Below are 26,899 nucleotides of genomic sequence, written 5' to 3' on the forward strand. Positions count from 1 at the left end.
AGCAAAATAATGGTTTTTGGGAATTCGCGCAAGAGCTATAGCTGGGTATTTGGTGGAAAACCCATCCAGCGGGTATTCAAATTCAACTATCTGGGAATTACATTCCATCATAGGCTTCTATGGTCTTCGTACCGTGCAACAGCGGTGAATGCCAGTAAGACGTCTATGCAGGCCACAATGCATTTTTTCATAACAAGAGGTAATTTGCATATCCCCTCTGCCCTCAAGGTCTTCAACACCAAAATAATAGCTCAGTTGCTCTATGGAATTCCAGTCTGGCTGCCAGGATTTAACCAGTTGGTAGAACGAGTGCAGGCAGGTTTCCTTTTTAAGATTTTTACTGTCCCATGCTGTGTAGCCTTGTGTCTAGAGGGAGGTCAACACAAGGTAGAGACTGTTGCCTGGGTGAGATTTCTTCTATGTTGATTAAACATCTGCCTTACATCAGATAAAGATCCTCTCCTCAGCAAAGTCTTGTCAGACCCCTTTCTTTCTCCAGGGCTACAACAGTTTAACAAGAAGGTACAGCAACTCCGGCTGTCAGTGGAACTTTTGCAAGCAATGTCCCTACCATCTGCCAAGGCTATAATAGAAACTAGGTTGTGGGATATTGAACGCCAAGAACTAACAGTAGCAGCAGAGAAAACATGTTCCCCTCTTTATTTTCAACTTTCTTGGGCACATGAAACTAACCACAATTACCTTGAATTTCTGCTTAACCCTCAAGAAAGAAGGGCATTTTCGCTGGCCAGGTTTAATTCAAATCCATCCAACCTCCTCTGGGGAAGGTTCTTAGGCAGGGAGGAAGGAGAAAGAACTTGCCCATGTGAAGACCACCTGCTGGAAACCCTTACACATACAGTTCTTAATTGTAAACGATATGCTGATCTCCGCCAGCAATTTCTAGATCAACTCTGTATCCCCAAATGGAAACCAGAGTCAGAGGTCATACATTTTCTATTACTGGGGAATGATCAGGAGCTCACCAAGTTAAATATCTCTATTTGGTTTTTTGTCGTCGAAATACACTGCAGACGTCTGATCTCCCTGGAGACCAAGAGATGTGATGATAGACTGCTCTGCCTCCTTTCTTTTAGCAAATGTTTTGTGCCACTGGGGAAGTGGTAATTCTGTATTGATTTGTTTTGGATGTTTGTATGTGATGCCAATAAAAGGATTGATGATGATGTAAGAGGATGCTTGATCCAAAAATCACAGGTGCATTTGAAAACATTTCAGCGATCGCTTGGGAATCTGGATTACTACCATTCAGAGCTTACCATGACACTTTGGCCACTTTAAATGTCACCATGCTCTCCTCCAGCTAACGTGGGGACCCTCCTTCCCAATTTAAATAAAAATTCATTCCCTACCTACCCAACTGGATGCTGGCCCATATTACTTTGATGCAACCTCACAGGTATCAACCTGACCAACTACATTTCCTTACTGTGCCCCTCACCTAAATGTGGCTTTCCAGGAAAACTCACAAGGAGATTGGAAAACCTTATCAGCCTCAGTAGTGCCTTTTCTAGTATTGCCATATATACTTGCACTGATGCACAATTGCCAGGCACACTTGTACATGCTGTTTTGAAGAAAAAACCCAACCCACAACTGACCACCACCTTGGAATACCAGTAGCAGAATGGGAAAGGGGATGAATGAAATTCTGACAGCTGAGTCGGTTTTAATAGGCAGCAGAGAAGAAGAAGAAAGGTGAAGGAAATCTGCCATGGTGAAGCTGAATATGGATTTCCTCCACACTTATATGCAGGAAGGAAAGGGGAAAACCTGGGGGGGGGGAGTCATCTCTAACTATACACAGCTCAAAATGCGCTTCAGTTAGAATGCATGTAGTGACAGAGGGAGTTTGAGATGCAGTTGAAAAATCAACTTTCATGCCTGGTCATCTGATAGAATTAAGACACCTATTACAACGGCCTTTAAAACTGCATTTCCATCTTCCATGTGTGCATTCCAGTAGCACAGACGAGGCTCAAAAGCATTCTGAGAGGCATGTTTGAAATCTGTACAGAGCCCCATAGAGATGTGGTCAGAAGACAAGGAATGGGGGAGCTTGGGGAGTTGGAGGAGTCCAACCCAGGGGAAGGTCCTAGCATGCTGGGGTGCAGGGCTCAGGAACTGTGAGCGGAGCCTGATCCTGGGAAAGGCCCTGTCAGCTTGAGCAGCGAAGATTTGGATTCTGGGCAAGGACCAAGTGGGTTGCCTAGGGCAGTGTTTTTCAACCACTGTTCCGCAGCACACTAGTGTGCCGTGAGATGTTGCCTGGTGTGCCGTGGGAAAAATTGAAAAATTCAAAAGATTTTTTTTTAAAAAAAGTCAAATTTTCGCCCACTAGGCAGGCGCTGGACTGTGTCCACCCTATTTTCCCTCCATCCTGGGTGGGGATCAGATCGGATGGGATCGGATGAGAGCGGACAGGCGGTCCGCTCTCATCCGATTCCCCAAGAGAGCAGTGGGGCTCTGACATCTCCCTCTCCACACACAGTGCGGAGACGGAGCTGTCATCTGCCAGCTCAGTGGGGATCATTGGATCAATTCCCGCTGAGCAGAGAACGGTCTGCAACGTTTTTGTTTGCCATTAAAGAAAAAAATATTAAACCATGCTTGAATGTTAAACCGTGCTTCTTTGTGTTTATTTGATTCCTATTCAAGAGAATTACTTTATATATAGTCAATATAGGCACAGAGTTAATTTTTTTAACATTTTCTAATGGTGGTGTGCCTCGTGATTTTTTTCATGAAACAAGTGTGCCTTTGCCCAAAAAAGGTTGAAAAACACTGGCCTAGGGAACAGTCCACCTCTGTGTCACCGGATATCTGAAGTGCTACATCACCGCCAGTCAAGCGAGGAGCCAGCCCTATTTGGGGAGCCACCAAGGACAGACCTGACAGTGGGCGCAAATAACTGTTTAGTTTGTCTCTGGGGTCTGAAGGCAATGGACTTATTAGGGTTCTAAACAGAGAAGTGTTGGCAATGTGCACTCGTGCCACGTACATCGTGAAGCCAGGCTGTTCTGTGTAAAGAGCCTTTTCTCTCTAGTTTCCTATCGCCAAAGTTCGTCCTTGGGAGCATTAACTATGCATGACGTGGGGCTAAGGAAATATAGTCTCATGGAGTCTAGCAGTCTCTCTCTCTCGGATGGTACGCTGGGTTTTGGTGTTGAGTTATACCATATCCTATTCAAAGTCGGTAGTGTAGAATTGAGTGGCAAAATTGCTGACTGGGGTGAGGCGATCTGAATGCATAGCATTGATTCTTGCATAACTGTACTGTCTACCCATTCATTTCTGAGTTCAATTCAAAGTACTGGTTTTAACCTATAAAGCCTTATGCCAGAACTGAGTCAGGATTAATTCTTGATTAATAAAGTGTCTTCACGAACTACTGGAATCAATAGGGTTGCCATCCCTATGTATTTTTCCTTATATCCTGCCAACCACTAAATCACAGCATTCTAATTTGTCTCTGGCTGTTAAAAGCTGAGGAAGGGAATAGTAAGAATATTGCAAATTGGCATATGCTGCCACCTTATGGAAGACTCTGTCATGTTGAGATAACTAAAAGATGAGTACCGGAAAATCTATTTCGCTCTTTGAGGAGAGTTCCTCCATGTATGAAAAGGCGGATATTTTGAGGTCTCTTACAAAATCACATTTGTTGTATTCATAATTTTAACCCCCTTGCTTTTTATGCTGAGTGGTTCATTTGGAGTTTTGAAGTGTGTGGTTGGTAATAGGCAATGATATGAGGTCTGCTTATCCTTGAGTTTCTGCTCTCAGTTTGATGTGTTAATTTTAACCCACAAAGCTTAATGTTCAGGACCTCAATCCCGCAAGGGCTGCCTTTCCTCGTACGAACCTACTTGGACAATGTGGACTAATCCACACTCGCCATTTAAAACGTTATAAATGCGTTATTAAAACGTGACACCAGACAGCTCTGCGGTGAGCCAGTAGATCCAGCCTCTGTTTCTTATCATAGGTCCTTCTCGGTGTGCCTTCTCTAAGGGAGGTGCAGAGTGGCAACATGAGAATGGGCCGCCTCAGAGATGGCTTTCCATTTGTGCAATGCTCTCCCCAGTATGCCTGATACCATCATTGTTTGCTTTAAGCTGCCAGGCTAAAATATTTCTGTTTATTCAGGTATTTGACTGTGAATTGGGAGTACAGTGTTTGATGTGTTTTCCCTCGTATCTTAAGTGGTCAGTTAGTCATTGGCAGCTGTGTTTACTAGGAAGTTATTACTCGCACAGTACCATAGTGGTCAACTTTTCCCTTTTCTTGCGAGGAATCCTATTCGGAATAAGGGAATGTCCCTTTAAAAAAAGGGAAAAGTTGACAGCTATGCAGTACGTGCAATAAAACTTTCTTCCTGAAGAGCGGATTGCAGCCTTGAAACCACAGCAGATTTTAATTAGTATCTTAATTGCCCAGGGACCCTAGCTTGTTTCCTGCTGCTGGGCGCAAGCATGCCTCGACTCCTTCCACACGTGTGTTAACCTCGACTCGCTTTTGTTTTCTTCCCGCTGCCAACAAGCTAACACGGCTATCCGTCTTGAAATGTAAGTGCAGAGCCGCGCGCTTAAACCACATTGTCCCTTGGGAGATCCCTGCATGGCAGAGGGTTGCGATGGGTTCCTCGGCAACGCCACAGTTCTAGGCGGCGCCGTTCTAGGAGGCGCAAGGCCCACTCAGCATCCCAGGCGCCTAATCGCCGCGGGGGCTGCCCTTCGGGCGGCGCCGGCTTCACGTCCCCCTCGTGCGCCTGCGCGAGCCGCGCTACACGTCCTCCTCTGCTAGGAGGGTGGGGCACGCTGCGTGCCCTTTTCTGGGACCTGGCGTTCGCCGAGAGGCCGGCGGCTTCGCTTTCCCGCCGCGCGCCTGCGCGAGCATCTGTTGCTCGCGCCGGGGCTGCGCTAAGAGACTTCCTCCGCTAGGGGTGGGTACGCTGCGTGCCCTTTTCCGGGACCTGCCGTCTGCGCGAGGCTTCACGTTCCCCTCCTGCGCCTGCGCGGACTTCTGCTGCACTCGGAGACCTCCTCCGCTAGGGGGGGTGGGGTGGGCACGCTCGGCGTGCCCTTTCCCGAGACCTGGCATTCGCGCGGAGGCCTGCTTCGCTTCCCCGCCGCGCGCCTGCGCGACTCGTCGCCGCAGCCGCCTCGGAGAGCGCCGGGCGGAGAAGGGCGAACCTTGAAGGTGCTTGGCGCTGAGGCGGCGGCGACGCTGCCCGAACGAGGCCGACATGCAGAGCTGGAGCCGCGTCTACTGCGCTCTCGCCCAGGTAGCGGCCCGGAGGGGGGCGGGCGGGGAGGAGCGGCGGGCCTCACCGCTGCCTCGGGCGAGAGGGCGGGCGGGAGCTCAGGCGACGCCCCGGCGAGGCCGCGCTCCGACCTTGGGCCCGGTCGGGTCTTGGCGCCTCTGGCAGGCAGCTGTTCAACAGGGGAAGCTCCGAGGCGGAGCACCTGCTTCGCGGGCGGGAAGCCCCTCCAGGTCGCGGCTGTGAGGGGGAATCGGCCGCCCGCCGAGGAGGCCGCTGTGCTCCCCCCTTGGGAGTCCCGTCGGGGCTACAGCCTCCCCGCCGCCCCCCGAGGCCGGTGGTCGTAGTGCGGCGACGTGGGGCGCCCTGAGGCCGAAGAAAGAGCTGTGCTTTAGGCGGTGATCAGCTCGTATGGCTGAATTGCAGAGTTGGAAAGGGGACCACGGGGGTCATCTATTTTTATTTTATTCTATTCAGTGAATTTATATACCGCCCTCTACCCGAAGGTCTCAGGGCGGTTCACAGAACAAGGTCAACATATAAAGCCACAACAGATATAATCAAAATAAAAACAACAACAGCCATATTTTAAAAGGGCATAGCATCTAGTCCAACCCCCTGGCACTACAGGAATCTTTTGCCCAACGTGGGGCTCGAACCCACTGCCCTGAGCTGGAGCATCACTTGCTCTACCAATTTAGCCATCCCAGACCAAACACTGTTTGGTGTAAGATAATTTTTGTGTCTTCCTTTATCATGGAATCGTAGAGTTGCAAGAGATCCGGAGAGTCATCTAAAGCCAATTCTCTGCAATGTAAGAATCTCAACTTGCAGCCCCCCCCCAAAAAAAATCCAGTTTGAAACCATACTGGACCCTGCTTAGCTTTGCAAACAGCGCTGCCTGTTTTATTGGGGCAGGAATAAGAAGTTTTATTTGCCGCTATGAAGTTTTTATTGCTGCTGCAGCAGCACAACAACTGTACGCTGTCACCTGCTCCAGAGCAGCAACAAAACTCTGCCCACTGGTTTGATTTCACCCCCAAAGATGCACAACTCAACTGCCTCCCGAGACAGATGGATTTCAACAAGAAGACGGAGCTGCCCTTTCCAGCTTGTTATGCACATGGAGCGTTGGGGCAGGGCAGAGGAGAGAAGGCCACAAAACTTCAAAAGCCCAACAGCTGTTAGTGCTGTGGTGGCCATTTCATAGAATTGCAGTGTTGGAATTGGACCATGAGTGCCATCTAGTCCGACCCCCTGCAATGAAGGAATATTTTGCCGAATGGGGGGCTCGAACCCATGATCCTAAGGTTTAAGAGTCTCATGCTGTACTGACTGAGCTATCCCAGCAGGTGTATTGCACCTTGCATCTAGTGTAGGCTGCAGGATACCATATTTTTCGCTCTATTAGACGCAGCGGACCATAAGATGCTCTTAGTTTTTAGGGGAGGAAAACAAGAAATAAGAAAGCAACGCAAAGCATCCTGAGCTAAGAGGGAATGCTCCTCCCTCTTCACTCAGGAGGCTTTGCGGGGCTATCCCTGAAGCCAGGAGAGCAAGCAGGATCGGTGCGCACCGATCCCTCTTCCCCTCCTGGCTTTCCCCCCCACCTCCTGCAAGAGCCGCATACTCTTTAAAGGGAGCACGGCTCTTGGGGACTTTTGCGGGAGGTGGGAGAAGGGACAGAGCCACATGCTCTGTCCCTTCCCCCACCTCCCATAAAAGCCAGGGATAGCCGTGAGAAGCCTCCGCAGGGCAGCGGGATGAAGGCTCCCCGCTGCCCTGCGGAGGCTTCACGCTGCTAAGGCAGAAGCTAGAACAGTTAGAGGGAGCGCTGTCAGGGCTGGCTGACTGGGGAAGCCCGGGTTTCCCCCGCCAGCCCCAAGGAGTGGCTCAGGAGCGTGCCGCACTCTGGCAATTTAGCTCCAGGGACCCCACATTCGCCCCATAAGACGCACAGACATTTCCCCTTAGTTTTTAAGAGGAAAAAAAGTGTGTCTTATGGAGTGAAAAATACGGTATATGCTGCTGCTTCTCTCTCTGCTGGGGTGGGTTTTAAGTTCCCCCTTAGCTGAGGAGAAGGTGTCAGGGTAGTTTGAGAGAGGCAAGGAGGACTCTGCTACTGTTTTGACCACCAAGCCCATGCTGCCTGTGCTAGTGGGTGGTGAATGGGCTTGGCATCTTTGTATGTGGTTGTAGCAAACCTAAGCAAGAAACATGGGCTGGTAAGAGGGGGATTGCAGCAGCTTCCTGCAAATTAATTCTTTAAAAAAAAACAAGAAGCCCCCTTTTACTTGGCAATCCTTTGACCTACTTAATTCTACTTTGCATTACTTGTTTCTTTTTATGGCATCTGCGTCTGAGCCCGGTAGAGAGGCTTATTCCTTTGACTTTTCCAGGAGGAGAATTCAAAAAGAAGAGGCTCTTCTTCTGTCGTATTCTGAAATAAAGGACATATTTTGTTAGCTGTTCTGCACTAGAGAGTATGATAAGAGATGCCAGGCGGTATGCGAGGCCTTTTGCCTGCTCCACAGAGACCTTTGGTGTTCAAAAGTTGTCAGTCTTTGTATTTTCTAATAAGTCAGAGGTCAAAAAGAAGTGAGGAAGTGTTGACTTGTGGATTTATCTGTACATAGACTTTGCCACTTCCTATCAGCAGTGAAAGGCAGTGTTCAGAACAGGTGCTCATTAAAATAGATTTCAGTGGAACTTTCCCAACATTTATTTTTCTAACTCCAGCAGCTAATGATGCATAGTAAACAAAAGTGTTCCTTAGTGTGCAGAATTCACACAAGCGAGGCAGGGTTTTTACCAATACACTGTGATAATTTCCACCCCACCCTAGTTGTTTCAAATGATAAATACAGATATTGAGGATCTGAAGAAGGAAATGACCCATAGAAAATATGATTCCTTAGGAACTAAAGTGGGAGGACAAGTGAAGGTTTTAAAATGAATTTTGAATTTTAAGGAGTTTAGTTAATCCTGTAACAATTTGTTTGTTTCTTTAATACATAAACTATCCTTAATGGAGAACATAAATTTATTTCTTCTTGTTTTTCAAATCAGAGAAGCCATTTTAACCGGATCCAGCCTGGCTTACAAGGCATTTCTGTAGTGCCTTTAAGAACCTATGCTGACCAAGGTAAATATTATGCAACTTTAAACATTACATTCAATAGCCACATCAAACTGTACATTTAAATATTTTGGGTCATTGTTTCGCCATTTCTGCCTATGTGATGTTCCTCAGGATTATTAAGATGTTACTACATTGTGAAAAGTTGCATCGTTGCCTGACCAACACATGAAGATTGCTTCTCCACATTTTTTGTGGTAGCAATGCAGATTCCAGAAGAGCAAAAAAAAAATTGTTTTCCTTCAAGATACATGGAAGTAGTGACTGGAAAGGATCAGGCCCCTTTTTCATGTATTTAAAAGGAAAATACAGCTGAGATACCACAAACATTGTGTTGCAATACTTCAAGCTTACCGATGTATTTTTGTGATTTTAGCTATAATAAAAAAGATGATGATAAATAACGATTCTGTAGCCATGGAAGACTGATCGGTCAGATTGCTTACTTGGATTGTTGTATCCGTTGTTATTGTTCCTGTAGGCTTTTTTTTACTGAAATATCTTTTAGTGGACTATCTTGCATTATTATGTTGTACACTGTATTGGTAACTTCTGGTTTTAAGCCAGTATATAAATAATTTTAATAAATATGTAATCATGTAAATGTCCTCATACATCTTTTAAGTTATGTGCAATTAATTGCATTGGAACACATGCATATGGACTTTGATTGCATTCCAATCAAAATTAATGCAGCACTGGTACATGTTCAGAAACTTTCTTCTTTTTAAATGGAAAAAATGCATTGCTTTCTTTCTCCCATTTTAAAGAATAGGTAGAGGGATTGTATCCAAGAAAGATACTATGGGCAGACCCACTGAAAAAAAGGGACTTAGTCATGTTTGTTGATTTCAGTGGATCTGCTTCAATGGATCGCACAACCCAGTGTGATCTCTTTTTCTGTCTGAAATATTTGACTAGAAATTTTTTTAATGTAAAATATTTTCTTACATCTTCCACATCTTATAAACATCTGACATCTTTTTCTGTCAGTTGATGCCGATGTTACTGTCATTGGATCTGGCCCTGGAGGGTATGTTGCAGCAATCAAAGCTGCTCAACTTGGCTTTAAGGTAAGGAAACAGGATGAGAAGAATCGCATAATGTAGCCGTGGCGCAGATAATCTTGCAGTTGTGGTTCTTGCAATTAAGTCAAAAGGAAGACGACCATTTGTAGCTTTGCCGTCTGTATCTTGAAGATGCAAATTGGATGGCTTTAAAAGAGGATTCCGGGCATAGGCAAACTCGGTCCTCCAGATGCTTTGGGACTACAACTCCCATCATCCCTGACCACTGCTCCTGTTAGCTAGGGATGATGGGAGTTGTAGTCCCAAAACATCTGGAGGTCTGAGTTTGCTTATGCCTGGATTAGGCAATTTCATTGAGGGCAAGACTACCTGTTAGAAGCAGTATGCTTTTGAATACCAGTTACTGGAAACTGGAAGGGGGAGAGCGCTTTTGGGTCTTACAGGTTTCCCATCAGCATCTGGTTGGCCACTGTGAGAAAGCTCAACTAGATGGGACATTTGCCTGATCCAGCAGGATCCCTTGTGATCTTCTGAATTGCCTGCAGTCTAAAGAACCTGCTATTCAAACTTGGGGGAAAGAGTTGTTTGTTGAACAAAAGCCGCGTCACATTGGAAAGGTAATGTGCAGACTTCGCTTGGCACAGATAGGAGGCTAAATATGCCAGATACATCTAATAAATAGAGAATACACATTACAGCAGGCTGATTTTGAAATAAAAGCTTTAAGAATAAACTCTTCAGCAGTGTGTCTCTTTCATATAGAGATGTGGCTTTTATTATGTACAGTGGTACCTTGGGTTACATACGCTTCAGGTTACAGACTCCGCTAACCCAGAAGTAGTACCTTGGGTTAAGAACTTTGCTTCAGGATGAGAACAGAAATCGTGCTCCGGCGGCGCAGCAGCAGCAGGAGGCCCCATTAGCTAAAGTGGTGCTTCAGGTTAAGAACCATTTCAGGTTAAGAACGGACCTCCAGAACGAATTAAGTACTTAACCCGAGGTACCAGTGTAGTAGACAATAATGGTGTCTTTGAATCAGATAAGGTTATATCAGACATTTCTTCAGAAGATCTGTGATGCTCTGTTTCTCTCTAGCAGTGATGGAGAACTTATGAGTCGCTAGATGTTGTTGCAATCCAACTCTGATCAGCCCTGGTCAGAATAGCCATTGGTTAGGAACAATGGGAGCTGTCTAACAAAATGAACCTTTTGCTATTAGAAAAAATGCTTATAGGAGTATTCTAAAAAAAGAAAGAAAAAAGAATGAATTGTTTGAAAATAAAAGTGTAGGAACCCATTGTGGCCTATTTGATCCATGGAGGGAGAGACTGTTTTATGAAAATTCCTTTTCCTTTTAATTCTTAGACTGTCTGTGTGGAGAAGAATGCAACACTAGGAGGGACCTGTCTGAATGTGGGATGCATACCTTCTAAGGTAGGTAGAGTTTTTAGTTCTCGCCTTGTGCTGTATCTAGATTGGAGGAACATCTACATTCATTTTTGCACAGAAGTTCTACTGGGGCTCATCAGCTTCATGGTGGGAAAATACTTAATCAAATCGTTGTCACCATCATTTTATTTGCATGCTGCCTTTCCATAGTTAAAGCCAAGAAAAGATTTATATGATCACAAGCATAACAGAAGTAGTCATAAATAAATAAAGCTCTTCAAAAAGTACACAGCCAGGGCTGGCTTACCCATAAACCCAGGGGCGACAGGGCGAGAGTCCAGGGCTGAGATTTGGAGTCCGGGATTGTAGAGCCAGGCCAGCCGCCACCACCAAGCGGAGCAGAGCCCATTGGAACGTAGCAGGCTTTTCTGAGCTGCCCCCCTAAAAAAAGCTCAACAACTTTGGCCTCCCCCTCCCCCTCCAAAATGGGGGCGCTGGGCAGTTTTTTGCACCTCAGCGCTGCATATGCCAAAAATGGCCCTGTACACAGCTGAACTGAAAAAAATTCCACATAATTAATAAAGATACAAAAAAATTCAATATCAATAACAGCAACAAGAACTCCTAAACAGTAGCCCTACCCAAGAGTCTGTTCAGCAGCCTCAGCTTTTGTTGTTGGAGTCAGTCAGGCCAAGTGGGAAAAGGCAGGGAGCAGGTCTTCCAGGACTCACAGCCAATACGGTCCCACAGTATGAGAAGCTATGAATTGTCGTTTTGCAGTCCCTTTGGTGTGTTGGCTAGTGTGTCAGACCATAATTAGGACAGAGAGGCTGAGCATGGAAACTCAAGAGTGACCTTACGTGAATTGTAGCTGTGAGGATTAAGTGGATGTGGGAGAATCAGGTACCTGAAGCCCTTGGAGGAAGGGCAGGGTGGAAATGTAACAGATATTAGTGCAGTGGTGCCTCGCAAGACGAAATTAATTCGTTCCGCGAGTTTTTTCATCTTGCTGTTTTTTTTGTCTTGCGAAGCATGGTGTCGGAAAAGTTTTGGAAAAGCTTCAAAAATCACCAAAGTCTTCAAAAACCTCAAAAAAGGCGTGCTATGAGTTGCTCCTCGAAGTCAAGTTGCAACTGTATTAACGGTTTTAAGGAAAAGGAAACAAACTTGCAAGACGTTTCCGTCTTGCGAAGCAAGCCCATAGGGAAAATCGTCTTGCGAAGCAACTCAAAAAACCAAAAGCCCTTTCATTTTGCGAGTTTTCCGTCTTGCGAGGCATTCGTCTTGCGAGGTACCACTGTATTCAGTTTTTAATGGGATTATATCCTCAGCAGAAGAAAGGAAAAGCGGTTTCACCTTAAATGACTGGTTGTTGCCAGGATCTGGTAGTCAGTTCTTTGCCAGCACATTTGTTATTTAAGTCAACCTGACCATCAAGATTTAATCATGGGGCCTAACAAGCAGCAGCTAACTCTACTATAAAATACAAAATACAAATATATAAGATAAATAAATACTATTTTATTTAATCTATGCCTTGGAGGCTGGGTTTGGCTGCTGTGCATCTAGCCAGGTATACTCTAGACCAGATGTTCTTAAACTATGCAGCATGCCTGATAGGTTGTGGAACAGTATTTGACCCTACACTTGATTATTATTTTTCTGACAGTGGAGGTTTGGCTGTTTTGATCATGGTCAGATTAAAGAGCAGGCTAATGAGGCTTTCTACTAAGGCTTCAATTTTCATAATATGGCACTGGTGCTGTCTAATATTCCCCCCCCCTTTAAATTTACCTGTAGGGGTAAGACTACAGTTATTAAAATCTCAGTTATGTATGTGCTTTTATTTAGAGAACCAAACAAGTTTATTAGGTGATCCACAGCCAGCAAAAAAAAAAAAAAAAAGGGCACAGCTTTATTTCTGGAATTAGACATAGAATATCCACAGGAGCAAATATGATACAAAGAAAGTAGTTGTCTTTTTATTCTGGAATCTGAAGTATCATTTTCTTTGAGAATCTTTGTGACTTCCCAACTAATTGGGTAGAATTAATGCCAAACACTAACCTTATGCTGCTGCTGAGTTGATATTGCTCCTTTGTGTTATTGATTAATTTCTGATGATTTTGTGAAAGTGAGTTGCTTTTAAGTGTCCAGCTCAGGGGTCAGCAAACTTTTTCAGCAGGGGGCTGGTCCACTGTCCCTCAGACCTTGTGGGGGGCTGCACTATATGTTGCCATGATTATGACCTGCATTTTTGGCAAAAACCCTTATTGGGACCAACCCAAACGTTGCCCAAATGTGTGTATTTTTTGGTGGGGAGGGGGTGTTCCCTTATACACCCACACTGCTTCCTTTGTGTTTTATGTGTTGACAGTTATTATTTCTCTCATAGTGGGGGGTGGGGGCTGAGGTAAGCGCACCATTCCTGTCAGCTCTGGAGAGCGTGTGCGCATGCATGGGTCAAGGGAAAAGCCGTTGGCTACGCTAAGTCAGGCCAGCGCCGCTCAAGCAAAAATGTTCTTTTCCCCACGTGAGGGAAGACGAGGCAGTGGCTGTTTACTTTTCCATGTAGCTAATGAGTGGCCTCCCTAGCAGGGCACAGAACTGCTTCGGAGTGCAGCCACTAAGGCTCTCGCTGCTTCCTCCGGCAGGAGGCACCGCCGCCACAGACACCGCCGAGCGCCGCTCCCGAGGCACCTCTGAGCCCCTGCCGCCATAACTGCCCTTCCTGAAGTCAGTCACTGGCAGCTCCATGGTAGAAATCCAAACTGTGGCTCCTTTTCCCTCTTCCCCACCCCGGAAGAAAATATTGCTCTGCGGGCATGACGAACGGAAAAGGGGCTTGTTTCGAGCAGCTGTCCGCCTCATTTTGACCCCCAAGGCTGGCTGAGTTGCAAAAACCATCGTGTGCGCACTATGCCGGCTGCCTGGATTCCCAGACCGTCCACGGGCCGGATCTAGAAGGCAGTTGGGCCTGATCCGGCCCGCAGACCTTAGTTTGCCGACCCACGAAAGTTACAAAGATGTATCATTGGAGCATTGGTTCACACATGCACCTCTGTCACTTGATTACTTCGTGACAAGCAGCTGATTGTGTGAACTGACTCCCTTGAATAACATTGCATTTGAGATAATGTGAATTGATTAGGAAGTTCTTTGTGGAAACTTATGTCGTCCATTGAGACTTCCATTCATTCATTCACTTGATACTGCAGGCATCAAGTGCTGAACATGGTGGTGTTTTCCTGAAAAGCAATGTGAAATTACTTCATTCTGATCTTAGGATAAATAGTAGGGATGTCATGCTATAGCAAGGGTGACTTAACCCATGCTCATCCAAATGTTGTTGGACTCCCAACTCCCATCAGCCCCAGTCAGTCCAACGATATCTGGAAGGCTGCAGGTTAGCCACTCCTGAACTTCAGTAATCTTTTAGTACAATATCCCCTGTGGAAATTACATGCTTAGTTTAATTTTGTTTTATGTTACAGGCCTTGCTGAACAATTCACACCTGTATCATTTGGCCCATGGAAAAGACTTTGCTAGTAGAGGAATCGAGGGTAAGTATGAAATACCATCTGTTGACATTCCAAATATCCTGGTTCTGCTGTGCTAGTGCATAGTGAGATAATTTACGGGATTGGATATTGGGTTAGACTGCTGCATCCTCTTAAGATAGTGTAAAGCCCTAAATATAGGGAGTCTACTCTGCATATTTAACAGGATGCAGTACATTAAATAATGTTAATTAAATTAAAATTATATATTCCCAGAAACTTGCCAGGCCAATACTTAGCTGGAAACCTGTACATTACTTTGGTCTAAGCTACTGGGTAGAATATTGTCCGCGAGTTGCTCTTGTCTGTAGAGGAAAGGGCAAAAGACTTAAATTTTGATAGAAAGAATTGCGCTTAACATTCCTTGCGCACAGCAGGGCTTTCACATGCTTCCTGGTGCAGCCCTGTGTTCCGTTCCCCAAGCTGCTCCTGTGGGTGGGATTTGATAAATAACTGCTTGATTTAGAGCAGGTGGGAGAATAAGCAATGTTCTTCCACCCTCTGCATGAAAAAGCAGAATGTTCTTTGGCTTTTGAAGCCTTGCCTTTCAGTTTTGTTCTAAATGAAAGCTAAAAATTCAGGGAAGCAGCCTGAAAGAGTCAGGTCATTCCATGGCTATGGTCTTGATTCTGATCTAAACAAACTTAAATCATTAGAAAATATATATTTAAGCCAATTTTATAGGTCTGCTTCTCTTTCTTTTAGTCACCATGCCATGCTGTTTGTATTAACCTGTCTTCTGAATTCACAGAAATAACCCTAACATTTTAAACGTTTCTTGCAACAGGCATCTTCTTAGAAGACGCATGCTCTCCTATGTGACGGAAAGGGGAGGAGGGCTTTATTTAAGAAAAATCAGAGACACCTTTTAAATGGATAAATTGAAATGATAAATAAACTGAACATTGTTTTATTATTCAAGACATTTGTATTCCCCCCTTTTAATAGTGCTTTCAAGGTAGTTAACAAATGAAAAGTAAAACAAATTAGAATTACTAAGTCCAAAATGTTACAGAATAGTCTATCAGTAAAAAAGCAATTAAGATATCACCAGCAGCATAAAGGATACATCTTCCACTAAAAGCTTGGAATAATAGTGCATCTAATAGAACTGTAAGAACTTTGCCATGTGCTTAGGTCTGCAAAAATAAAGACTTTGTTACGTTTGCACATATTTATATAGTTACAGGACTCAAATTGAATTTAGAGAAGATGATGGAGCAGAAAAGTGGTGCAGTCAAGGCCTTAACAGGGGGAATTGCTCACTTGTTTAAACAGAACAAGGTACGTCTGGACTCTGAACCAAAAGCAGTTTACTGCTTGCGCTATTCCTGGCCATTTCTTAGTCACTTTAGAAGTTGATGCTGGTGTAAGTTGCCGCTTTTCTGTAAGTGGTTGCCAGGACGGCAGCCCAATTTACAGGGAGTGGACCCATTGAAATTGATGGATGTTGCCTGAGGGTGATTCACGTTGGCTATTGCCCAGAGATTAGTGGTTTTAATCCCATCTTCAAATCTAAACTGATAGTTCTTGGCGAAAGAAGCCAGAGCAATAATTAACTCCTTTTGCTCAGATATATAGTCTGAACATGGTCAAATACATCCCCGAAGAACCACAGGATGAAGTTTTCCTGACTTCCTGATATCATGGGCTGCATATCCACTAGCAACTGCTGAAAGTGGAAGCCCCATCAATATGTGTGCTGTTTACAGTTTCCCCCATTCTTTAAAGGCTTGCCAGCCATCTAATCTGCTTCATATGTAGGCCAAGCTTCTTTTCAAAGTGAAGATACTGATTTATATACTTTCTTCACACTTTTAAAAACAGGTGGCTGGCTGGCGTCCTCTTGGGTGTTCTTGGGAAACACTGGGACCCGCATGCTGATAGGATAAAGTTGTACTCATTAAGTGCACGGAAACTTAAAGAGTTGTTTGCTTAGATTAAAAACACCAATGTGCCACAATAAAAAACTGAAACATCTCATGTGTGCCCTGTGTCACAAAAAATACAAAAAGCTTTTTACTCCATCAGCCTCTGTGCATCAGATTTCAGTGCCTCCTTTTAAACAGGGTAAAGAATAGCATTGCTGCAACCTGAAATGTTTCTTAGTTAATTTTGTTTAACAAGAGCTTTCTTTTTTGAAGGTGACACATGTTTCTGGGTTTGGAAAAATAACTGGCAAAAACCAGGTCACCGCAACGAAAGATGACGGCAGCACTCAGGTCATTAATACAAAGAACATCCTCATAGCCACTGGCTCAGAAGTAACACCTTTCCCGGGAATTACGGTATGACTTGATTTTTAAACTTTTTTACTGGTGTGCTCACTGCTTACTTGCCATTGATTGACTGCAAAAACGGGCCAGCAAACCCAAATTTTCAGCTGTGCTTGGCATGCCCTGAGTCAAGAAATCTTCCTCTCTCTCCCTGCCCTCAATCAGATACATGCCTAACATTGTATTGGGACCAGAAATTCTTAACCCTTTTCTACCCCTGCAGCAGATAGCTCTCAGGTGCCATTGTTTGGTCTTTTAATATGTTGCAGTAACAAGTTATAATTTTCCAGTGACAGGGCTGTCAAATAGGAACATTAGTAGTCTTTGTTGCTTCTGTTTTCAGTGTTATTTGTTACCTTCCATAGGTGTAAGAATCATGCTAGCTTGCTAGGACTTGAGTTGCATGTGCTGGCAAATGAGGCTGAGCTCCCTTCACCTTGCACAGCTACAGCCAAGGTAGACAGGAGGGCTTGTGTGATGAAGGGAGCCTGTTGCTAGGCAAAGAGTTGTATCCACTTAAGTCCATTGAAATTAAAAAGCCCAAGTTGGTTCTGCCCATTCCATTCAGGGGGTCTCCTCTGTGTGACTAACGTTATATACAATCTAGAATGAGGATGATCATTTCTGGAAAAGTGCCATCGAGAGTTGCTTGGTCTGGAGAATGGTTTCATTTTCTAGCTGCTTCTGTCCTGTGCTGATGTAACTAGTTGAATGGCAAGAATAGTGCACCAAAACAACAAGGGTTAAGCCAGGCTTCTGAGTTCAAATGTAATAGCAAACCACACTTGATAGGAAGCCAAGATTTGTAAGCCAGCAGCAAAACATGGTTTCAGATGGTGGTTTGCTGCCCTGAATTAAACCATGGTTAAGTTCAGATAAACCATAATTAGGCCAGGTCAAACTTTTCTTGCTTATGGCCAGAGGTGTGTGCAACATGCAAACTAGCTCAAATATATATTGTGCAACAAATCCCGTTTGCAATTACAAATAGGCTAAACAACCCATGGTGTGGTAGCTGTTAAATATTCACTTCTGGGATCAGAGGAAATTAGGTGTGTTAATAGTGGTATGGCTGTTGTCTTACATACAACCTTGAAAAAAATGTTGGCATTTTATACACAGTGTATGCTTTTATGCAAAAGTCTCATATTTGGGGGAATTTATTTTTCTTTTGTTTAGATTGATGAGGATACGGTTGTATCATCCACGGGGGCTCTTTCTTTGAAGCAAGTCCCTGAAAAAATGGTGGTCATCGGTGCAGGAGTCATTGGTGTGGAACTGGTAAGAAGTGCTCTACCTCCTTTTGATTTTTTTCAACCTCTGTCAATATTCCTAGTTGACATGCGAAAAAATATTTCTGGGCCTCATGCAGTTGCCTGTAGGGGTCTATTGGGCTGTCGGCAGTCACGCAAACCAGTCAAGGTACTAAGGAAACATGGGTTGAATAAACCAGTGCCCTTCTGTGGGGGCTGCTTATACGGCTGTTACGATTCTTGCAACTGCAGAAAAAGTTTTCCATATGGCAGCAATTGTGCAAATAGCAGCAGCTCTCTATCCACTGGCATGTGGAGGTGCCACGCCATCCAGGCTTTATTTCTAGGCCGTTCTGGTTTGCAGCCTTGCATCCTTGCACGATCAAACACATGGGGCTTAGTGAATATTTGCACAGGGCTGATATATAGCAGGGCTTCTGCAGGACTGGAAGCCTTTGAATTACAATAAAAAATTCTGCTGTTATTCCAAGACCTATTGGGAATCCTCCAGTTTGGGAGCTGTGGCTCCCAGCCAGTTGGAAGTTTCCTTCCAGAAGATGTTGAACTCCCAACTCCCATCAGCCCCAGCTATTATGGCCAATGGACTCAGGTGATGGGAGTTAGAATCCAATAACCTCTGGAGGACCACAGGTTCCCCATTCCTGGTTTATTGTGTTCCTAGTTAAGGAAATTTATCGGTCAGTGAAATTGTCATGAAAGTGTAGCAGGCGTTGTGCAAAAGGTTACAAAACATTCCCGGGCTGTTTAAAGATTTCTGGTGGAGTTTAATCTTCCATGGTTGCCATTAGTCAAATTAATTTGTAGCAAAAGCAATACACAGGAGCTATAAAATCACTCCCTCCCTTTTTTTTTTTTTAAAAAAAAGCTTTAAAAAAAAATTAAAGTAAAAATGGGCTTGTTTACATCGCAGGGTTCAGTCTGGCAACGTCTCGGAGCAGATGTGACAGCTGTGGAGTTCTTGGGCCACGTAGGTGGATTGGGTATTGATATGGAGATATCTAAGAACTTCCAGCGTATTCTCCAGAAGCAAGGCTTTAAATTTAAACTGAATACTAAAGTTACCGGTGCTACCAAGAGACCCGATGGAAAGATTGATGTTTCGTAAGTATGTACGCAACTATGTAAATATGTAACTTAAAGAAACGGGTTGTCTTCTCTTTATAAAACCTAAATTAGCCCCAGATTAGACTTGGGATCAAGGGAGTGGTGGAATTACTGGCATCTATATACAGTTGTACCTCGTTTTGCGGTCGGGATCCATTCCGGAGCCCCAGCCACTAGCCGAAAAGGACGCATGGCAAAGTGTCACATCTGTGAATGTGCGCAGAATGGTTTGTGCTTATGCGCAAAGCACATTTCCCCCCCCCCTTTATTTCCCCCCAAAACCAGGCTGGGGAATCCAAACCAGGTCGGGGAACAGCGGGATGACGGCGCTGCGCCTCCCCGCTGTCCCCGAGCTTGTGGGGCTGCCCGATGTCTGCCTGAAGCGCGAGGCGCTCTGCTTCAGTGCTCCCCGCGCTCCATGCAGCAGGCTGCTATCCGCAGCCTAGGGAGCCCTGCGGGAACTCCCGCGGGCTCCCCAGGCTTGCTGATAGCTTCCTGAAGCCTGGAGAGCGAGAGGGGTCGGTGCGCACCGACCCCTCTCGCTCTCCAAGCTTCAGCGAAAGCCTGCATTCGCCCCATAGGACGCACACAGATTTCCCCTTCATTTTTGGAGGGGGAAAAGGTGCGTCCTATAGGGCAAAAAATACGGTAGTTGTAGTTCAAAGGTAGCCCCACATAGAGCGCATTGCAGTAGTCCAAGCGACACCACTCTGGCGAGGCAGTCCGCCGGCAGATAGGGTCTCAGCCTGCGTACCAGATGGAACTGGTAAACATAGGTGATGTAATCCATTAGTTCATGCTTAAAAAAACACACTACACAGACAAGTCCTCTTGGAGCTGCTAATCTTGGATAAAGACAGTTACTTATGCCTCTTACACTGCACAAATTGAAATTTTTCTAATGTAATAGGCATTGGCATCCTGTTCACATGTTCAAAATCTTACATGAGTCGCATGTTTTATCCTTCAGAATTAAAGTGGCTGGATAAAAACCACAAAGTTTAAACTTGCATTTGTTACACTCTTGATGTGTAATCACAAATTTCACAAAATTCACAAATTTCACAAAATTCCTATGCAGTTTGATTGTATTGTTTGTGGCACAGCTGGCAAGATTCAGAAAAGAGCTGGACAATGCGTAGTCGAAACAATTCGAAGAAGGGTTTAAGAGACAATCCCACCTATTCATTATAGACATGGTGGTGTTGTGACAGTTATGATTATAACATTTCTTTCCTTTAAGCTGTTTGTTGGAGAACTGCCGTAGTCACTTACTGTGACATGAATGTAAATACATGTAAATCTAATATGGCTTAACTATAATTTGCTGTAGTTTTGCAGTGCCTTGACGTGTTATCCGTGTAACGACCCATAATTGTTAGATAAAAAGGAGTGATCAGGATTCAGTTGACAGCAGGTGTACTAACAGTATGTTGCTTCTCCATTCATGAGGACTGCCCTACTCCTTCTCCCCCAGGATTGAAGCTGCTGCTGGTGGCAAGGCAGAAGTGATCACTTGTGACGTACTTCTGGTTTGTATCGGGCGGCGCCCATTCACTAAGAATCTTGGCCTGGAAGATGTGGGTATTGAACTAGATAATAGGGGAAGAATCCCGATCAACAACAGATTCCAAACCAAAATCCCAAAGTAAGTGAAGTAATCAGATGGGTTGTTGGGCTGTTGGAAATTGTTTTTTTTTTTTGAGTTGCTATTTTGAGTTTAAATTTAAGGTTCAGTTGTATTAGCAAGATGGGTATAAAAACTGGTTGTAGTTTAGTGCGGGAGCATTGGTTAAGTGGAGGAAGATTTATACTGTGTCAGATTGTTACAATCTCCTCTTTGGGCTTGTGTTACTCTTGCTTACAATCATAATTAATATATGCTAGAAAAGGATGGCAAGAACAGCCCGTTTACCTTGGGCCTTCATTTAAAGGTAAAGGGATCCCTGACCATTATGTCCAGTCGTGACTGACTCTGGGGTTGTGGCGCTCATCTCCCTTTATTGGCCGAGTGAGCCGGCGTACAGCTTCCAGGTCATCTGGCCAGCATGACTAAGCTGCTTCTGGCAAACCAGAGCAGCGCATGGAAACGCCGTTTACCTTCCTGCCGGAGTGGTACCTATTTATCTACTTGCACTTTGGCGTGCTTTCGAACTGCTAGGTTGGCAGGAACAGGGACTGAGCAACGGGAGCTCACCCTGTCATGGGGATTTGAACCTTTGGGTTAAAACGAGACTGTAGCTCAAAGTTATTTTACCTTAAAAAATGAAAAGTTTCAAATAAGATTAGAGATTTGGCTCTTCGTTGTATTTTTTGCCTCTTCCATGTATATTCAGGACAGTGGGTCAAACGCTGCTGTTACAGTGCATGTTTTTATGTCTATCTGCCTGTTTTTCTTTACTTGGCAGCATCTATGCTATTGGCGATGTAGTTGCTGGGCCGATGCTTGCTCACAAAGCGGAAGATGAAGGTATTTTGTGTGTTGAAGGAATCGCTGGAGGTGCAGTTCACATTGACTACAACTGTGTGCCCTCGGTCATTTACACACATCCTGAAGTTGCCTGGATTGGAAAATCGGAGGAACAGCTGAAAGAAGAGGTACTATTCGGAGTTTCTTCTGTCTGCTCATAGTAGAGCAGTGTGTCTATGCCCTGGTTTGCATGTGTCACTAAGCCAAACCACAGCTAAGCATGAACTTAATGATTGTGCAGGTACTTGCTACAAACGTCTCGGCCAGTTTGCTCCTCACCCAGTAGTCCTGCTGCCCAGTTAAACCATAGCTTAGCTTAGAACAGTGGTTCTCAACTTGTGGGTCCCCAGATGTTGTTGGACTACAACTCCCATCATCCCTGAGCTCTGGCCTTGCTAGCTAGGGGTGATGGGAGTTGTAGTTCAACAGCATCTGGGGACCCACAGGTTGAGAAAGGCTGGCTTAGAATACCATCCAAACCCCCAGACTCTTGCTCCAGACAACCAATGAATTTTAAGAACTTTTCAGAGTCCTGAAGGTATTTTTTGCTTTCAACTGCTTTGAGCTTCACTAAAGAATTATTATTATTATCTATCAAATTTGTATACCTCCCCCAGGTCTGGCCACATAAAATCACAACATAAAAACATTAAAAAAAAAAAACAAAGACAAGAAGAACCCCCTTTTCTACAACATGTTTTAAAAGGGCATTGGAGTTCGGCAGCAGTTAGCACTGCTCTCCTTTTTTGTTTGGATCATTTGAGGTGCTGTCTTTTCAAATCTATTTTTAACTTTTGCATTAAACCATGGTTCGTTCAGGGGAGGCAAACCACCAGCCTGCGTCCCGACATAAAGCTAAACCAAACCGTGGCTTAGTGGCAAGTAACACTGCACCAGAACAGCTGGGGAGAGGAGTGGAGCAATGTGATTTTTTTTTTTTTACTGTGAGTACCTGAATGCTTGTGTGCTAACACTAAGCTAGCCATAGCTAAATGTGATGTGCAAACTGGACTTGCATTTCTTTTGGAGCAAAGGGTAGAAGAATGGATCTGGCAGTAGCAACTACGTGCTTGAATATCAGTGTTTCTGTTTATAGCGGAGAGGAGAGGGAGCCTTTCATGATGTTATTGTTATTGTTTTAGATAGCTATAGAGCAGCCATGAGTCCACAAAGCCAGGTGCTAGGAATCATAGATGTCGTTAAGTCCTGCTCCCAGAAACAAACCACTGTTAAAAGCTTGCGGAAGTGAGAACCCCATGGATGTTGGAAACAATGCTGCTGCAGTTCTGAAAGTTACATACGTGGTGTCATACGTGTCTTCTGAGTGCTCTTCAGTTTTCCTGCCTTTTGCCCCAAAGTAGCAAGTGCTTTTCTGTAAGGTTCTGCTACGGCAGCCCCAGTGGGAAGAAAACAATTTGGGGAAAGGGGCTGTTTTGAGAGCGCCACTGCGTTAAATCAAGTGTCCACTCCCCACTCCATATTCTTAAGCAATTGCAGCAGTTTCTGTACATGGATCTACAATGGTCATGTCTTCTTTGGACCTCACGAAAATGTAAAGTGTGCTGCACCACATCTGATGGCAGGGTTGCAACTCCAGGACTGAATGCTTCTCCACACAAAACATTCGTGTTTGGGAGGCGGCTAGGATAAAACCCTCTCCTGGACACCTAGTTTTCTATGTAGGAAATACTTTTGTGTGGAGCAGGATGCATAGCATCCCCTCTCTAACTTGGCCTTTTGGAGCTCAGATGCAGCAAACTGCCAGAGAAGTCGTACTTTAGTTTTTCTGCCAGGTGCAGGAGATAATGTCCAGCTTCTCAGAACTGCCTTTTGCTTTCTAGGGGGTAGAATACAAGATTGGCAAGTTTCCTTTTGCTGCCAACAGCCGAGCTAAGACCAACGCTGACACAGACGGCTTGGTGAAGATGCTAAGTCACAAAACAACAGACAGGATGCTGGGAGCGCATATTTTAGGAGCAGTGAGTACTATGCGGAATCTGCACATAGTGCTACAGAATCTTGAATTTATTTGGTTCTGGTGGACAGGAGTTCATAATATGCAACCATGTATACTTCTGGCCTCTAAGCATTTGCTGGTGGCTTGTTAAGACTTCAGAAAAATGTTTATATCCCCAAGACTGTTTTGTTTACCACAGCTCAGTTGCTCTTCTTACATGCCTCTTGGGTGTTCTGTGTACCTTTTCCTTCCATAATTCAAGAAGATAACCTAAGAATGCCACAACAAATGATGGATTCATGGGCATTTAAAATAAACACATGCCTTCTTGCATAACTTAGTGCACTGCAGAATTTGATTTTTTTTTTTGGATTGCAGACTTAAGGCTTTTCACATGCTGGCTCCCAAATCCCCAGTCATGGTGTGCTATTACCATGTGCCACTACCAAGTGTGGCACAGTGGACTTGGCCAGTTTTGTGTTGTATGAGTTTTCTCTTACTCCGTGCTTCTCAGTCTGAGGTTTTGACAGTCATGGCATTCGCCAGCAGAATGCAATTCTTTAAAAACAAACAAAAGCAAACCAGAACATGAAAACCCCCATCATGCACACTGCGTTCAGAGCACTCTGTGTGCAGTGATAAAAGCATATAATTTGGTCTTATGCACAACTTTAAACATCCTGAGCGTCTCAACTTTCATGGGGGTGGTGTTTTTTAAATAGCATGTCTTGAGTCCTTATATCTATGAAGCTATGCTTGAAAGCATGCAAACAGGCACCCAAACCCAGATTTATGATACTATTACATACAAATATAAGAAGCCAATGGCCTCTTAGAAGTGGTGTTCCCCAGTTGCTTTCTCTCACAAGGTAATAACTCTTCAAAGATGGCAGCTGATGAAATATGCACATGTATAATGTGTAAATCTTGTGGGGTTTTTTAATCAGTACTTGCATAATTTAATGAAGATTTCATTGATAGCCCTAAGCCTTTGCTAGGTGTATAGTTGCTTACCTTAAGCATTTAACGCAGATCAGATTTGACACCAAATTTTGATAATCTTTGTAAAAGCACAGAATACAGAGAGCTCTATTTATAGTTCTCTGTATCTCTGCTTTAAATTTTTTCTCGTACATTTATTACTGGTATCATAATAATTCCCCCCCCCCAGGGTGCTGGAGAAATGATTAATGAAGCTGCTCTTGCAATGGAATATGGAGCATCGTGTGAAGATGTTGCCAGAGTTTGCCACGCACATCCAGTAAGTTGGTGTGAGCCGTCTAGTCATTTTTGTTTGTCTGTGGGTTAATTGAAGATCCAGATAATTGCAAGGTTCTCCCCCACCATTACTCTTTCCCCCCCCGTTGTTGTTTAGTTGTGTCCGACTCTTTGTGACCCCCCATTACCTTTTCCTAATTACTTTCTTTTGTTCTCAACAGACTGTGTCTGAAGCCTTCAGGGAAGCCAACCTAGCAGCATCATTTGGCAAAGCGATCAATTTCTAAAGCAAAAGGATACAGTTAACGCACAAAGCATATTTTCCTTTGAAAACTGACAGGAGGCTTTGTGAAAAGCTGAGTCATTTGAAAACTTTTGGGACTTAACTAAGTGAACTTTTCTTTTCAACATGAGCTATTTAAACAGATTTGGGGTTGGGAAATCACCCAACAGCTGTACATTAAGTATGTTTGCTTGTTTGTACATTCTAGGTTTCTGCAGAAGACAAGCTACAACAATGACAGCTGAAGGTTGTAGCGTGCTTAAAAAGAGTCCATCATGTTCTTGGGCAAAATATAATTGTTGATACTATCCAGTGTTGCTGTTCTGTCATTGCTGAGGAACTGATACTGTAATATCATGATACTTAAAATATGCCACTGTCACCTTTGCACAATGCTGTCGTGGTAATTTTAGTGAGAGGGATAGCAATAGGTTTCAACGCGTCACAATCTTTTAAAAGTTTTTTTTTAACCAAGGCTAGTCTTTGTCTCGGCTCCTCTTGATATGTAGGACAAAATGAGTACGGCTGGTTTTGCTCTGTGAACAGCCATTTGTATCGATACATTTTTTAAAAATGGAAACACACCTCCGTTTTTGAAAGAAAATCAAGTTCTTTTGGAGAAACAAAAATTGGTATATAAAAAAATACACTGTGTGGAAGGCAAGTGGAAGAGTTCGTACAAAGCTGTTGCACAAGCAAGCCAACATTTTTGGCTTTAGCGCCATTGTCCTCTCACAGTGTTCTGACATGAGGTGCAAGCAGCAGTCTCCTTCCTTTCTGCTTGTATGCACATCTGAATCCAGGTAATAGAATCCATGATGCACTTTCCCTGCTTCTTTCCCTATGCCTGCGCTTCACATACTGGGTTTCATGACCTCTATTGTGGTGGAGGATCTCTCTTCTTGTCCCTAGAGTTGCATAAAAATAATTCATGGTACATTATCAGCTCATTTTTATGGTGGCGTTCTTCCTTTGTTAGAAATAGTGGGGGAATGAATCTGTTCAAACAAGAGGGGGAAAAAACTCGAATTTGCTTCCTGGATGGCACTGGTTCAGGGATCTTATGGGCCTAAGGGTTCACACACACCCTTTAACTCATGCAGACACCTCAGCTAATGTAAAAAGGGTATTTTATTTTCTACTGTTTTCCAAAGAGTACAAATACATAATATCAAAACTCATGTCTTGCAGGCAAAAATTGGCACCTGTTCCAGGGAGTGCTAAGACAAGCAAGCACCTGATACAGTGACAGTCAAAACATAATGAAATAAATTATGTTTCTGTCTTGTTTCAGGCGTCTCTTCCCCTCACTGATTCTGCAAATGTTTGGTCCTCTATGGCTTTATTTTATGAATTAAGCGTTTCACTTTCTTTACATCTGTTGACTTAGCAGAGGAAGTTCTGGAGCTGCATTCATAAACTCTTAAGCAGAACTCTTTAAATTGAAATTAACTTCCCATCTAAGGTTTTATTATTAGAGTACTTAAAAGGGTTAAAATACCATTTTGGGATAATGAAAGTAACACTGGTTAAATGAATCATATGCTTTGTTACAAAAGTACTGTTTATTAAGTAAAAGAGAAAGTCTTTGGTTTTAAGATATTAAAGCTGGTATTTAGTCAAATTATGAGGTCTTAAGGTATGGAAAGAATGTATGTCAGTTTAAGACTTCTCTCTCTTTGGATTTACACGTTCCCTTTCCAAAGGGTTTTTTTTTTCTGATTCCATTTTCCAATCAGTTACTAGCAAGTGCTGTAAACAGCAACTTTTTGGCTGATGGCCTGCAAGAGGCTGCGGACTGTTTCTTCCAGCTGCACCACTTGCTTGGCTTTGTCTTCCAGAATTCTTTGATTCTTTTCATATGTATTTTCCAGTTCTGCAAAGAAAGAAAAAACGAGGGGGGGGGGGAGAGAGAG

At 44.1% G+C, this 26,899-nt stretch overlaps 2 protein-coding genes across 5 annotated transcripts in view; one reads left to right on the forward strand and one right to left on the reverse strand.

Annotated features, from left to right (window-relative positions):
- Window positions 1–5,149: 5,149 nt before the first annotated feature.
- Window positions 5,150–26,279, forward strand: DLD (dihydrolipoamide dehydrogenase). Its single transcript, XM_082239742.1, has 14 exons — window positions 5,150–5,308; window positions 8,354–8,429; window positions 9,417–9,496; window positions 10,817–10,885; window positions 14,335–14,404; window positions 15,585–15,685; window positions 16,546–16,689; window positions 17,857–17,958; window positions 18,862–19,052; window positions 20,533–20,703; window positions 21,464–21,653; window positions 23,367–23,504; window positions 24,654–24,743; window positions 24,922–26,279. The coding sequence occupies exons 1-14, from the start codon at window positions 5,270–5,272 to the stop codon at window positions 24,985–24,987; spliced, it is 1,527 nt and encodes a 508-aa protein (XP_082095868.1). The 5' UTR covers window positions 5,150–5,269; the 3' UTR covers window positions 24,988–26,279.
- LAMB1 (laminin subunit beta 1) overlaps window positions 26,097–26,899 on the reverse strand; it is a 62,782-nt gene continuing 61,979 nt past the window's right edge. For all 4 annotated transcript variants that reach the window (XM_082239424.1, XM_082239422.1, XM_082239423.1 and 1 more), the window contains one exon: window positions 26,097–26,859. In XM_082239424.1, the coding sequence (XP_082095550.1) occupies window positions 26,726–26,859 (134 nt within the window). In that variant the 3' untranslated portion in view covers window positions 26,097–26,725. The remainder of the gene's footprint in view (window positions 26,860–26,899) is intronic.

Source organism: Podarcis vaucheri, assembly GCF_965113315.1.
Source record: "Podarcis vaucheri genome assembly, chromosome: 10".
NCBI classification, from domain to species: Eukaryota; Metazoa; Chordata; class Lepidosauria; order Squamata; family Lacertidae; genus Podarcis; species Podarcis vaucheri.